Genomic DNA, 12,340 nt, shown 5'->3' with positions numbered 1-12,340 from the left:
TTCAGAAATGGTGTGAGGAACACAACAAAGAGTTCAAAGTCTTGATTTGGCCAATAAATTTTCAAAACGTGAGTTCAATCAAGCATCTGAGAGAAGTGCTGCAAAAACGAGTCCTATTCATGGAGGCCGAGGACTTGAGGAATCTGCTGTTAAATTCTTGGTGGCTGATACCACAAGACTCCTTCAGAGGTCTTAACTGTCATAACTGGACAGGTCAGAGCTGTTTTGGCAGCACACGGACGAGCTACACATAATTAAGCAGCTGGCTTTAATGTTGTGCCCGACTGGTGTAAATCCAGATTAGTGGATTTTACACCAGCACAGTATTACACAAGTAAACGCCTGTGAGGGTAATTAATATGTTATTACCATCTAAATTTGGAAATCCGTCTGAAAAAACCCCAATACCAACAATAACTTTATGCTGGTGCATTTTAGAAGGATTGGCAGAAAAGTAAAGCTACAGCCAGCTTATGGCTCTGTGCCACAGATTTCCAATGTATTTCTAAAACGCACACACAAAAAAAGATTATTGTTGCTTTCCATGATGGACTCCTTTCACCCCAAAACACAAGGCCGGTTTAGTTCATTTAGACACAATTCCACAAGTGCTTTTTTTTTTTTTTTAATCTCTGAGTCGATCTAAATCAGAGAGCCGTTACCACGTACGCTCAGGGACAACAGGGTTTATGCTGCGCTGCAAATCTGATGAGCTGAGAGCAATTTGTTAAAACATAAAACAAAAATTATTTTCAGAATTCTGTGCAAATCTACTGTATGCTATGCAACATACAAACTAATCCATTTAAATTTAGACTGACTGATGTGAAAGTTGATAGCTGTGAGGCTGTGCTGGCACGGCGGTGCTTTGAGCTAAATGTTTATGTCAGCGTGCCAACGCTCTCACTATCGCACTGTTAACATGATGATGCTTAATGGGGCTACAAGAAGAGTCAGGGGATGACAAAAATTTTCGCAAGTTCTCCCGTGGAGGCAAACGAACGCCTGTGCCAAATTTTGTGGCAAACAGTTGTTGATATTCCACTCAGACACACAAATGTCAACCTGCTACGGGTGTAAAGGAAAAGTCAGGGGATCATCAAAGCCATCCATCATCCAAGAATCATAAACATCTTTATAAATACTTAATGGCAATCCATTCAATAACAGCTGAGAAATGTCAACCCTGACCAGTGGTGGATCCGCTGACAATGACATCCCTCAAATTATGATGCCACTGTGGCTAAAAAAAAAAGTGTCCTGCACCGTTCAGTTTCAGTGTAAACTCCCCTGTTGCATTCTTCTACAGCACTAATGTAAACTCTGTATGCAGATATTATCAGACTACAGCCACAGCTGACCACTTAATGGTGCATGAGCAGTGTAATTACATTAATGAGGAATGTCTTGGAGTTCAGGAGGTTGGAGAACTGGTTGAGTGCCTGATTCACTGTGGCCCTCCGAGCCTCTGGGATGTCGAGCCTCCCTGTGATCATCACATCATTGGCGCCGTCCTTAGAGGGCAGGAAGAAGACCCGGTCTGTGTAGGTCTTGTAGTCCAGGAAGGGGATTCGTCCCTCACTCTGGTCAGTATTGTGGTCCTCCATTTCAATCATCAAGTCTGCGAGAAAAAAAAGCAAATAAATACTACCTTGTTTCTATTGAATATGCAACTTCTGTCATTTCTGCAGCGCTCGTCCGTCTCACTCAAGATGTTATGAGAGGCAGAGAATGGAAAGCCTTGCCAGGGAAATAATGTCAACAGTGAAAGATTGTTTTTCTAGTACTGTTACGGCAAAACTGCTGCTGATAATGATGACGACATGATGTTCGGCGGAGAATTTATCCAATTCACTGCAGTACAATACATCAAAAAAAAATGTAATCAGAGCCGAAAAGCACTTCATTACTTCACTGCTTTTTAGAAACATGGATTTTTTTTTCTTTGAGACAGAGACAGACAGTAGCTATATTTTAAAGCACCTGTGAATTCTTTCTTGCAGCGGTCTCGAACGCTCTCCTCCAGATTCTCGAGCTGATGTTTCACCTTCTCATACTCCCTCTCTGCCTGTTGACTCTTTCTCCTGAACACATGCCACGAACACAACAACACAGCTGTCATGAAAACGAGGTGAAACAGGCACATTTTAACTTTGACTCGCTTCGACGATATTAGAGGTGTCATTTTTCCTTAAGGACTATCTGCTCTGGCGGAAGCAATGTCTGCTCAGAGTTTCACAACAATATCTTATTAGCGCTGTTACTGTCCCAATGGGTGTGCTCTTCCTGATGTAGGTGTTTTAAACAATTTCAGCAAAAAAAGTTTCACTCATGCAATCATTGCGACAGACAATAACAAGCAAACTAAACTGCCCTTTTTTGGGAAAACCTTGAGCAAACACAATGTAGAAAAATGCAATAAAAGCAAGGTTAAATATAATATGATATTACAGCTACAGAACAAAAAAAAACATACAATAAACTGAATGTTGAGTACAAAAATATCCTGTTAGAATTCCATAAGGTCAGATAAAAATTCAATGTAAAAAAAAAATGTCTGGACAGGCTGGAGTCAACTGCTTTCACAGCTTCAGAAGAAATGGATTACTTATCTAATAGTGCATGACGTTAGCCTAAAAGAGCTTAATTCACCTGTAGCAGTAGACGGAGATAGTGATGATGAGCAGCATGGGCAAGATGACGGCAGGGATGATGATGTAGAGCGACAAATCGTTCTTCTGCTCGTATTGCACCGAGCCCACCAACCACTCCCCTTTTCCAAACTTGATCTGTGGATAAAACGCAGAGCGGAAGTTTTAGTACCTTTGCGAGCTCTGCAGGTTTTAACCAGAGATATATTTAAGTAGGTGTCACTGGTAAAGATTGAACAGAAGCGGAAAGGAAATGAGGACAGAATCTGAACAACCGGCTACAGTTCTGCTAAAGCAGCCACACAACCTTTTAGTATTTTACACATGGTGCATCTGTGTGCAAATTGTTTGACCCTGGACTGGAGGAAAGCCTTAATGCGGTGAATAAGACATCTAATGTTTCTATGTAGGTATCTCGAACTATTGAGCAAGGTTTCTACAAGATGTATAATAGTGTGTAACGGTCCTGCTTCTTTATGCAGCGTACCGTCAGAGAAATGAAAGAATACCTCACTTAAAAGACTGACCCGGAGGGGAAGTTGCAGCATTCATCACAATTGTGGCTCTGCTATAATTAAATGTAATTATAAGAGCTTGTGGCTACATGAAAACTGTTCAACCAGTGAAAAAAATGGGGCCTCAAAATGTACAGAGGATAAGCCTGGAGAAGAACAGTAAAGATTCATGATGCATGCATGCCCTCATCTGCAGGTCTGTGTCCGTCTGCTGTGGTGGATTGGAACCAAGTAGACTTTGTCCACAAGTGTACACATTTGAAGTACTTTGACGATTTGCTTATCATGCCACTTCTATTTTACTGGATTTCAGAAGGGAAATAGTGTACTTTTCACTCCGCTACACTCATCTAATAGCTTTAGTGACTGGATGCTTTACAAATAAGATTCTAGCAGAGAAAATCTATGAATAGCTCATAATTATGAGCTGAGAAGAAGATATTTGTCAAATTTTTCACAGTTTGAGCCTCGCAAGCGATTGTTGTTTTTTTTTTTTTTTAAATTCATCCTTTAGACTATTGCTTGAACAGCCATCATTGTGAAGATGTCACTGTGTCCTTTGGATAATTGTTGGGGCTATTTCTTACTATTTTCTAGTGTTCAACAAACCAAACAATCAAAGACATAATTGAGGGTTTTTCCCAAAAAATAAAAATAATCATTAGTTTAACTTCTACATAAAATAGTTTAAACAGTAAAATGGCTCTTTCACATAGGCTTTTACTGCAGTAAATACTTAATATTAAAAGCTCACTGTCACGGCTTTACCTCAAACATTTTCACTACAGTGCTACAACAGAAATATTACATCAACATAATATATTTTGTGAGTTATTTGAATATGTCCTGCACCACTGTGTGTCATCTGTTTGTCTTTGTGTGGTCTGACCATCAGGTCCAGCAGCTCTGGCCGCGTGTCTCGGCGGTGGCGTCTGGAGCGAGCACGGGGCGGAGTGGGAGGAGGGTCCAGGAACAGCTTGTCATCCTGAAGTGTGTTCACCAGACACTGAACGTCGCCCACAAACGCTTGAGCCTCTTTGGCCGTCATAGCTCTGGAGAATCCCCGACCCTGCAGGGGAAGAGTGACGGTAATGCGTGTCGTGACTGAACTACATGGGGGAGAATTTAATTACCAGTAATTATATGCACGATATGACGAGCAATGAAAACAGTATTGTAAGCATTTTCATTAGAAACGGCTGGAAAGTATACAACGGCTTTTTTACTGTTCCAATATGAGCCAAAAGTAATTAAAACGATTAAGATTATAGTTATTGTGAGCGCATTTTTTAAGTAATTTCTCAGTTAAGACACTTTAGGCACAGCTCCAGTCAATCCTACAATCCTGGCATTGCAACATACACTTTAAGATTCTACAGCACTCTTCTGTATCTACAGACATGCTTTCAATTATTCTAATGCACGCTGGAAAATAAGAAAGGTGAAATCAGCTTAAGTAAACCTGCGGCTGAGTGATTGAAAAGGCTGCAGACTCTTTCTTGCAGATGCCTTTCCCCACTAATTTACCTCAAGTGTGTTTACCCACAGAAACTTTAAGGAGGGAACACCGTGGAGCCTTGAAACTGACATAAGGCAGTAATAAGCTCTTAGAAAAATCTGCAGCTGAATCGATAAGACAGAAAATTTATTCATTTAAGCCGTTTTTCAATCAAAAAGCTTTTTCTAGTTCAACCTGCTAAGTGGTTATTGTTTGCTGCATTTCTCTACCGTATGTCACAGCAAACTGTACAGAAGCTTTTGACTTTGATGCAGACAAAGCAAGCGATGTGAAGGAGTCACCTTGGACTTAGTAAAGTTGTAGCCCCAGAGAAGTTAGCAAAATAACTCCATATATAAGTCGATAAATACAGATAAATTATTAAGCCAGCACTGCAAAAACTCCAAATCTTACCAAGTCTGTTTGTCTTATTTTTAGTCAAAATGTCTCATCCCACTTGATTTAAGATAAATTCACTTGACGAGCAACATAGAGGGACTTGTTTTAAGACAACACATCATAAATATCTTATTAAGTCAAAATAGAAGTTTTAATGATATATGTGTGATCACTTTAGATATTTTTAGGATTTTTGGGAAGATTTTTACTCATTTTTTGAAAATAGACAAGAATTTTCTTGCCAAATTTGGGGAATTTTTTTAAAACAAAACTTTTAAGGGAAGCTTTTAAAGAATTATTTGAATTTTCTTCCTGAAGTTTTCCAAATTTTCAGAAATTTGGGGAATTTTTTTGCTGATTTTTTGGATTTTTTTTTTCGGACAAGGAAACAATATTTTTCGGTGCCCATACATAAAGACAACAGGAGGGTTAATACATCTCAAATTAGGAGGTTACATGAAAGCAAAAATCTATCTTTGAGTGAAAAACTGCTTTTTTTTTTTTAGCATGTCTGGCTTATTATGAGACACCTAAGCTTGACAATCCTGGTAAAATTTAGCTTAAAATAAGTTTTCCCTGCTAATTTTAAGATCTTAATATTCTAAAAATCACATCTTATTTCAAGAAATCTTACCATGCTGTTTTTCACTTGTTCTATTGGCAGATTTTTTCACTTATTTCAAGGTAAAAGTTCCTTGAAATAAGTTGTTTTGAGAGGGACATTTTTTTCCCCAGAGCATGGTAAACCTCTTCTTCTCAAAACCAGTTTAGCTTTCATTAAGACAAATGGCAACTTTGCTCACTAACTTCAAACATGAGCAGCGTGTGTGTGTGTGTGTGTGTGTGTGTGTGTGTGTGTGTGTGTGTGTGTGTGTGTAGACTTCAGAGCAGAACTATTTTAGCTTGAGACAACTTAAAACAAAGATTTCCTAGCCTGGGGAAAATACAAAAAAGATTCCAGACAGTTGTGTCTGAACAGTTTTCTCAAATCTTAAGCAAGTTTATTATTCAGTAATTCACCAAATTACAACTTTTTGTCAGAAATATTTGCATTCTCCTGCCATCCTATTGTGTTAATCGCCTTGGGACTCTGCAAAGTTATTATACAACCACAGTTTTAGAGCAACAGACTAAGATCTGTTCTTTTTAATCTGTCTATATGCATTAAAATAAATAAATGTTTACTAATTGCAGCTACTAATGTGCATTTTTCTGACTTCCACAGCAAACACGCCACCAGGCTAAAATGGCAAATGTGCTGCTATTTGCATGCTTTCAATATGCAATAAAACTCAAGCAGCTGGAGTGAAAATGTGTGCGGCAACTGCAATTCAGCATCTTTTCTATTTTTGCTCTCATGTCACATAATTAACACCATTTGCTTTCACACACACAGAGCGCAGCAGCCTGTGTGGGCCATACTCACAGTGACGATGATGATGCTGGTCTCGGTGATGACCTTCTTGGCGAGCTCGTTGAAGCTGGGGTCGGGGTGGTAGTCGAACGGCTTCAGCTCCTTCTTCCAGTTGTCCAGGTGGATGTAGGTCTTAAAGTGCTGGTTCGCGGAGCCGTTTACCGTTGGAGACCGGAACTGGATCACCGTGTCGTTCTTCTCGTGGGCGTTCTGAGTAGTAGCAGAGGGACGGTAAAGTGTTATAAAGGGACATAAAAAAAAATCAAGCAAAACAGGACATGAAGGAAAATATAACAGCAGCATTACACATAAAAAAAATATGGGGGAGGATTAGAAATAAAAAAAAGAGGAAGCAGTGGGCGTTGAGGATTCTTTTTTGAAAGACGCAATAAACTAACGCTTTTGTTGTGGGAGGGAAGTGTGATTCGGGGCTGGAGTGGAAGGGAAAAGATTGGCTTGATACAATGGGGAAGGTAAAATGATGCGTGTCTTTTCAATCATTCTATTAAAATCCAAATCTGCCATCGTAGAATAGCAGCTTCTGATGAATCACATCTCACACCAAACACTCCTCCTCTGGCTTTTCTTTACTTGTTGATTAACTGGACTGATGGGGATATTTCTGTCACTGACTGTTTCTATAAAAGGTTGACAATATGTGCGTGACGGCTAAAAACCTACAGTCTTACACACAGGACAAGGCAGAAGAAACGGGCTATATTGAGTAACGCTTCAAAAAATTGGAGCCGACCATAAATTTTGAGGCTGGTTTGTGTGAGTTTAATGTTCTCTGTCATTCAGCTTTTAAATTGCTTCAAACTGTGAACCTACACTAGTTATCTGTGTGGACTGCCTCCTCTGAGCATACACTGTGCAGTAATAGTGCAGCTGAACCGCTTGAGAAATGGCAGAGGCCTTCCTTTTGGCAGAGCAGATTATGAAGCTACAGCCGTTAGCTTCACATAAAGGCAAGAGAAAGGGGGGAAGCCTGGTTACCAGTGCATGTAAGCTCCCTCTTTAACTTGTTTGTTTAATTTTTCAGCATAAAAGTGACAATTTGATGCTTTGCAGAGGGTCTGCACAGTAATGTTTCTTGGCTGGGAGCACTAACCACTCCAAGTCCCTGCTGGGCTCCTGGCAGCTAGTTGTGGTAAACTTTTAGCAAACTTCTGGTTTTAAAAAAGTCACTTATTGTTGCCAGAAATATTATTTTTGGAAATAATAGTTTTCTGTCAGAAAGTGGAAGTGAACCTTTGGCGATGTTGCCTTAAATTTGCAACAATTTCAGATTCTCATATGCAAATTAGAGTAGTGGCAAACTTACAGTAGATGTCAAACTAATTTTGCGAAAATCCTATGGAAAGTTTTATTTATATGCACCTCTCATCTTTCCTGAGTTTAATCAAACTGCTGATAAAAGATAAAATGATTCTAAACAAAGTTACAACATAACCTTTTAGAACTGTCTAAGCTACGAAAGACCTCATTTTGGGATGATAGCTGTGTTAATAGTTTCTATGTACATCACCTTATTTCAGCAAGTTCATCATTATGACTCTTGAACTTGTTCTAGCACACTTATCCAGGTTGTTTTCTCCTGACTAGATCCTTGCTTGCATTGTATCTACTCTCAGATGTGCGTCGCTTTGAATAGAAGCGTCTGCTAAATGAAACTGTAGAATGTGAAATTTGCCAGTTAGATGATTGATCCCACAAGAAGGTTGGACACAAGACTACCGGGTTGGTGTAGTGCTGGACATTTTTACATCAGCACTAGACTGCACTAGATTACATTAGAAAGTGAGTGGATCAAATCCAAAGCTCACAGTGGTGCCATGGGATGAGTCAGGTGGCAGATGTCATTGGGATTCATTTTCTGGGCAACATGAATGTCTGAAAACTTTCAAAAATATGTGCAGTTGTTGCTTGGAAACATCTGTAGAACCGTTCAATTAAACGCACTAAAGTCTGTGGCATTCCTTTTGCAAATGCAGCTATGACTTTGTTAAATTTAGATGTGCATACATGGAGAAATAATTTAAGAGCATTTGGAAAGGTCAGATAAATTTTAGCGTTTTACAGCGAACACTCTAAAATGAGTCACACATAGCCAAGCTATTTTCATTCGGTGGTTCATATAGCTATGCCACAGTTACACTCAGTATGTACAAACATTAGTACCATCTATTCTCTTTAAGAAATAGTTTGTCGTGGTGTAACCAGTTTTAGTTTTAGTTTTAAATCTCCATTCAGCAACAGTCTACATTCTAAATACAAACAGCTGGTGCACCCGACTCCAGAGGTTCTGCAGGGTCTTTAGAGCAAAAAAAAAAGAAAAAGAAAGAAAGCTCTTTGAGCCTCTAACCTGACCTACAAATCAACATGTTTGTAACGCACGCCAGCAGCCGTAATGAGTCCACATATTTGGGTCTGGTTCAGTGGATGGACTTAAACCAAGAGAAGCTTAAGAAGTTGACCAACCGGCCTTTGAGATAACGCTCTACATCCACTGCTAGTTTGCGGCAGCCAGAAGTATTTTCAAATCTCTGCTGTCCCTGGGTAGCAGGGCCCAGGAACTTGGCTGGGAGTGAAGTGGCGAGGAGTGGCACAGTCACATAATCTTCTGCAACCTTAATGCTGGTATTAAATTTAGGCCTTTAAATGAAATGAACAAAATTGCTCCTGCTCAACACTGCCCAGTGCACTGGAGGGGCAGGCGGGGGGTGGTGGGGTGGTTGGGGACTCCTTTAACTTCCCTGGCAGAGACAATCCTACCTGATTAGGCTGGACGAGGAGCACAGTTACATTTTGGTGAGGGTGAAACAATGGCGCAGCTATCTGCAATCCTACAGGTTTTAAGGATTTATGGGCTAAGACGTGAGATGAGCTATTACTGGTTTATGGAATCTCACTGATCAGGGCAGGCAAGGAGGTGTGGAGATATGTGTATGTGTGCCTGCACGAACTGTTGCAATGCTTTGCAGAGTTTGAATGATTCACCACTGTAGCTGTGGGCTCATGAGATGTGGGGGGGGATCAAGCAGCGCTGCTCTTGTGGGGAGGGAAACAGATGGAGACAAAGATTTATTGGAAATCGACCGTTGAGTAAGGAGATCGGAGAGGAAAAAGACGCTGGTAAATAAAATGAATACAAACCTCGGAAGCTGTCAAGTTGCCTCCCTGGACCCTCATGACAGCAGTCTGGATTAGGTCAAAACCCGAGCCGGTCACCACTATGTTCCTCCCTCCGCTGAAACACACCCACACACAAACAAAAACACAGGACAACATATATATTGAGCCTTTGCATCTCCAGCCACACGAAGCCAAGGAGACAAGCTCAACGGGAGAGTTGCAGGAAGACAGACACAGTTCTTAAATTGCACCTGGGGTAATTTTCACTGGAGATGAAAACAAATTAGTCTGTTGTTCCAGACTGCGTACATAATCACATGCGTCATAGTGCAAAAAAAAAAAAAAAGCTCACTGTCTAATGCATCCATTTTCGGCAATTATCAAGCAGTTTGTTACAACATCAAAAAGTAGCATTTGTGCAACCAGTTCCAGCCAATCAGAAGTAAGTGTGGAACGTATTCTGTACACACACAAACACAACGGCACACTCAGCAACTCTTTGAGGACAAGTCATACTTTCAAAAAATGTTCCTGACATTAATAACCTTAACTAAGGTTTTAGGCTGATAGAAATTTGCAGGGCAGAGAACAAGGCAGGTGCCAGTACTATTCTATTTGACCTTGCTATCAATGCCAAGTTAGCAGCTTTTCCTTTTTCAGCTTCTCTACTTCAAATACTAAAGTACAGTAAGAGGTACTCAAAGGGGAATAGCAGTCTGGGTCTCATTCTCTTAATTTTGTCCATTATGGCAGTCATGAGAATGACATTTTTTTCAATGCCCCTGTTCTTAGATTTGGGAAACATGGACTCTGGCAGGAACAATGTCAGTCAGAGAAAGGAGAGCAATTCACAAGCTACAGCTTTCCAACAAAAGACAGCGTCCAAAGCCACACTGGAGGCTCTGTCAGGCTGTATGTACAGCAGTGCTTTGAGCTAAGGGCTCACATAACTATGCCACAATTTTAGCATCAGGCAAAGTCATCACTTGAGCCAGAAGATCATGAGTTTGTGTGCTTGTAAGTGAAATTTTACCTAATGGTGGTGCCACATAAAAAGTCCAAAAATCTAAATTAAGACTTTATGTATCAGTTTTAAGAACCATCTATCCAACAGCCATTAACATTTTGCGATGTAAACCTTGTGGTTCTACGACAGGAAAACTCAGAGGATCATATTTCACATTTACCTTTTGATGTGAAAGATTAGGACTCACCAAAGTCTTTAGGATTCAATCTCTAGACATAAATACGTGTTTCATGGAGCTTTTCCAGAAGTTATCAAGATATTTTAATAAAAACCACAAATACGACCTCCTGGTGGCTACAGGGAAAGTCAGCAGATCAGCAAAATCAGTAGGGGTTGTCAGTTTGGAGACTGCCTGTGCAAAATTTCAGTGAGCCATCCAGTCGATATTTTAGTCTGCTGCTAACATTGCAAAGCCTTGTTCAAACACTTGTCTTTGCAGCCATATGAAAGAAAGTGTTCCCTCGGCCAGCTTTACAAACCTCTACAACAGAAGTGACGAGAGAATAGTTGTGTGATGAATAGTCAGAATGGATAAAAATATGAGAGCAACATTCACACTAATCCCTGAACTATCATCTAGTACTGTACACTTCTGGGCAAAATAAAGGATGAACGAATGAATATAAGAAACACAGTGACACGAGGTGCCATGTCAAACTGACCAGACAAAGCTTCCTTTCGGGTGGTGATCCAGCACAGTGGGGTTTTCCAAGAACTGGAAGGCACTTGGGATGGTTTTTGTGGTACTCTTTCCATACTTCATTGTGACGGTGAGAGGGTCAGAGGGCACCTTTTCCGCTCGGTAGTCTCCTGTCCTGCAGGTGATCTCTTTTCCGAAGTTCTCCCTGCCAAGACAAGGACATAGCTCAGCACTTGCTTGGCTGAAGGAGTGTGTGGGGGGGGGGGGGGTCACACAAGGTCACCATGCAGGGGAAGTCAACATGGCAGCAGGCTGACAGCTTGTTAAATCCTGGCTTTACTGCTTCCCTCGCTCGTTATTTTTCTGTTACCTCTGCCTAAAATGTCACTGTGGACTGGGTTTGACAGACCACTTGCGGTCACAACAGTAAAGGCAAATTGTAAGAGAAAAACCCTTCCTGCTTATGACACCAAAGTTAAGGTCAATTCCATTTTTGCTTCAGGAATGTTTAAAAAAAAAAATCAATTTATGGGCTTCAAAGTGTGTATACTGTAGAATTTGCATAGAATACAATGTTTGAATAACAAGTAGCTCTATCAACTGAAGAGGCTGAATTGAAACAGAATTGGTCTTTTGGCGTGAATGACAATTGTTGAGAAAATAAATCCTTACACAATGCAGTCCACCCCTCCGATGGTGACCTGGACATCATCCTTGCTGCCAGTGTCTAGAAACTGCCCAGATATTGTAATGAGGGTCCCCCCTGCTTTAGGACCTCTGGCAGGCTTCACTGCATCAGGAATTGGGTCCTAGTGAAGAGAAGAGGGTCACCATATACAACCTGAATACGTAGTCATATTTCCCCTAACTGACTCACAACTACACACACCAGCTCCCATCCTCAGGCAGACACACAAGAGCACCACGCAGAGACACAGTAATGTCATAAACATGCACATTTCCTCTCACATTCCTTGATCCACACCCTCCCACTCTATCACAAACATTCAGACACACAAACTCCAACAAGCACCACATCTGCCTCAATTTGCTGAGCAAAC

At 40.7% G+C, this 12,340-nt stretch overlaps 1 protein-coding gene across 3 annotated transcripts in view; it reads right to left on the bottom strand.

The window, feature by feature from the left end:
- The window catches only part of plxnb2b (plexin b2b), a 122,020-nt gene that overhangs the window by 18,154 nt on the left and 91,526 nt on the right, over nt 1–12,340 (bottom strand). For all 3 annotated transcript variants that reach the window (XM_051951951.1, XM_051951953.1, XM_022215954.2), the window contains 8 exons: nt 11,952–12,088; nt 11,302–11,484; nt 9,634–9,727; nt 6,490–6,687; nt 4,056–4,235; nt 2,653–2,789; nt 1,984–2,084; nt 1,392–1,621 (listed from right to left, as the gene is read on the bottom strand). In XM_051951951.1, coding sequence (XP_051807911.1) covers nt 1,392–1,621; nt 1,984–2,084; nt 2,653–2,789; nt 4,056–4,235; nt 6,490–6,687; nt 9,634–9,727; nt 11,302–11,484; nt 11,952–12,088 — 1,260 coding nt within the window. The remainder of the gene's footprint in view (nt 1–1,391; nt 1,622–1,983; nt 2,085–2,652; nt 2,790–4,055; nt 4,236–6,489; nt 6,688–9,633; nt 9,728–11,301; nt 11,485–11,951; nt 12,089–12,340) is intronic.

Source organism: Acanthochromis polyacanthus, chromosome 8 (genome assembly GCF_021347895.1).
Source record: "Acanthochromis polyacanthus isolate Apoly-LR-REF ecotype Palm Island chromosome 8, KAUST_Apoly_ChrSc, whole genome shotgun sequence".
NCBI lineage: Eukaryota > Metazoa > Chordata > Actinopteri > Pomacentridae > Acanthochromis > Acanthochromis polyacanthus.
This window is presented reverse-complemented; position numbering and strand designations above follow the sequence as displayed.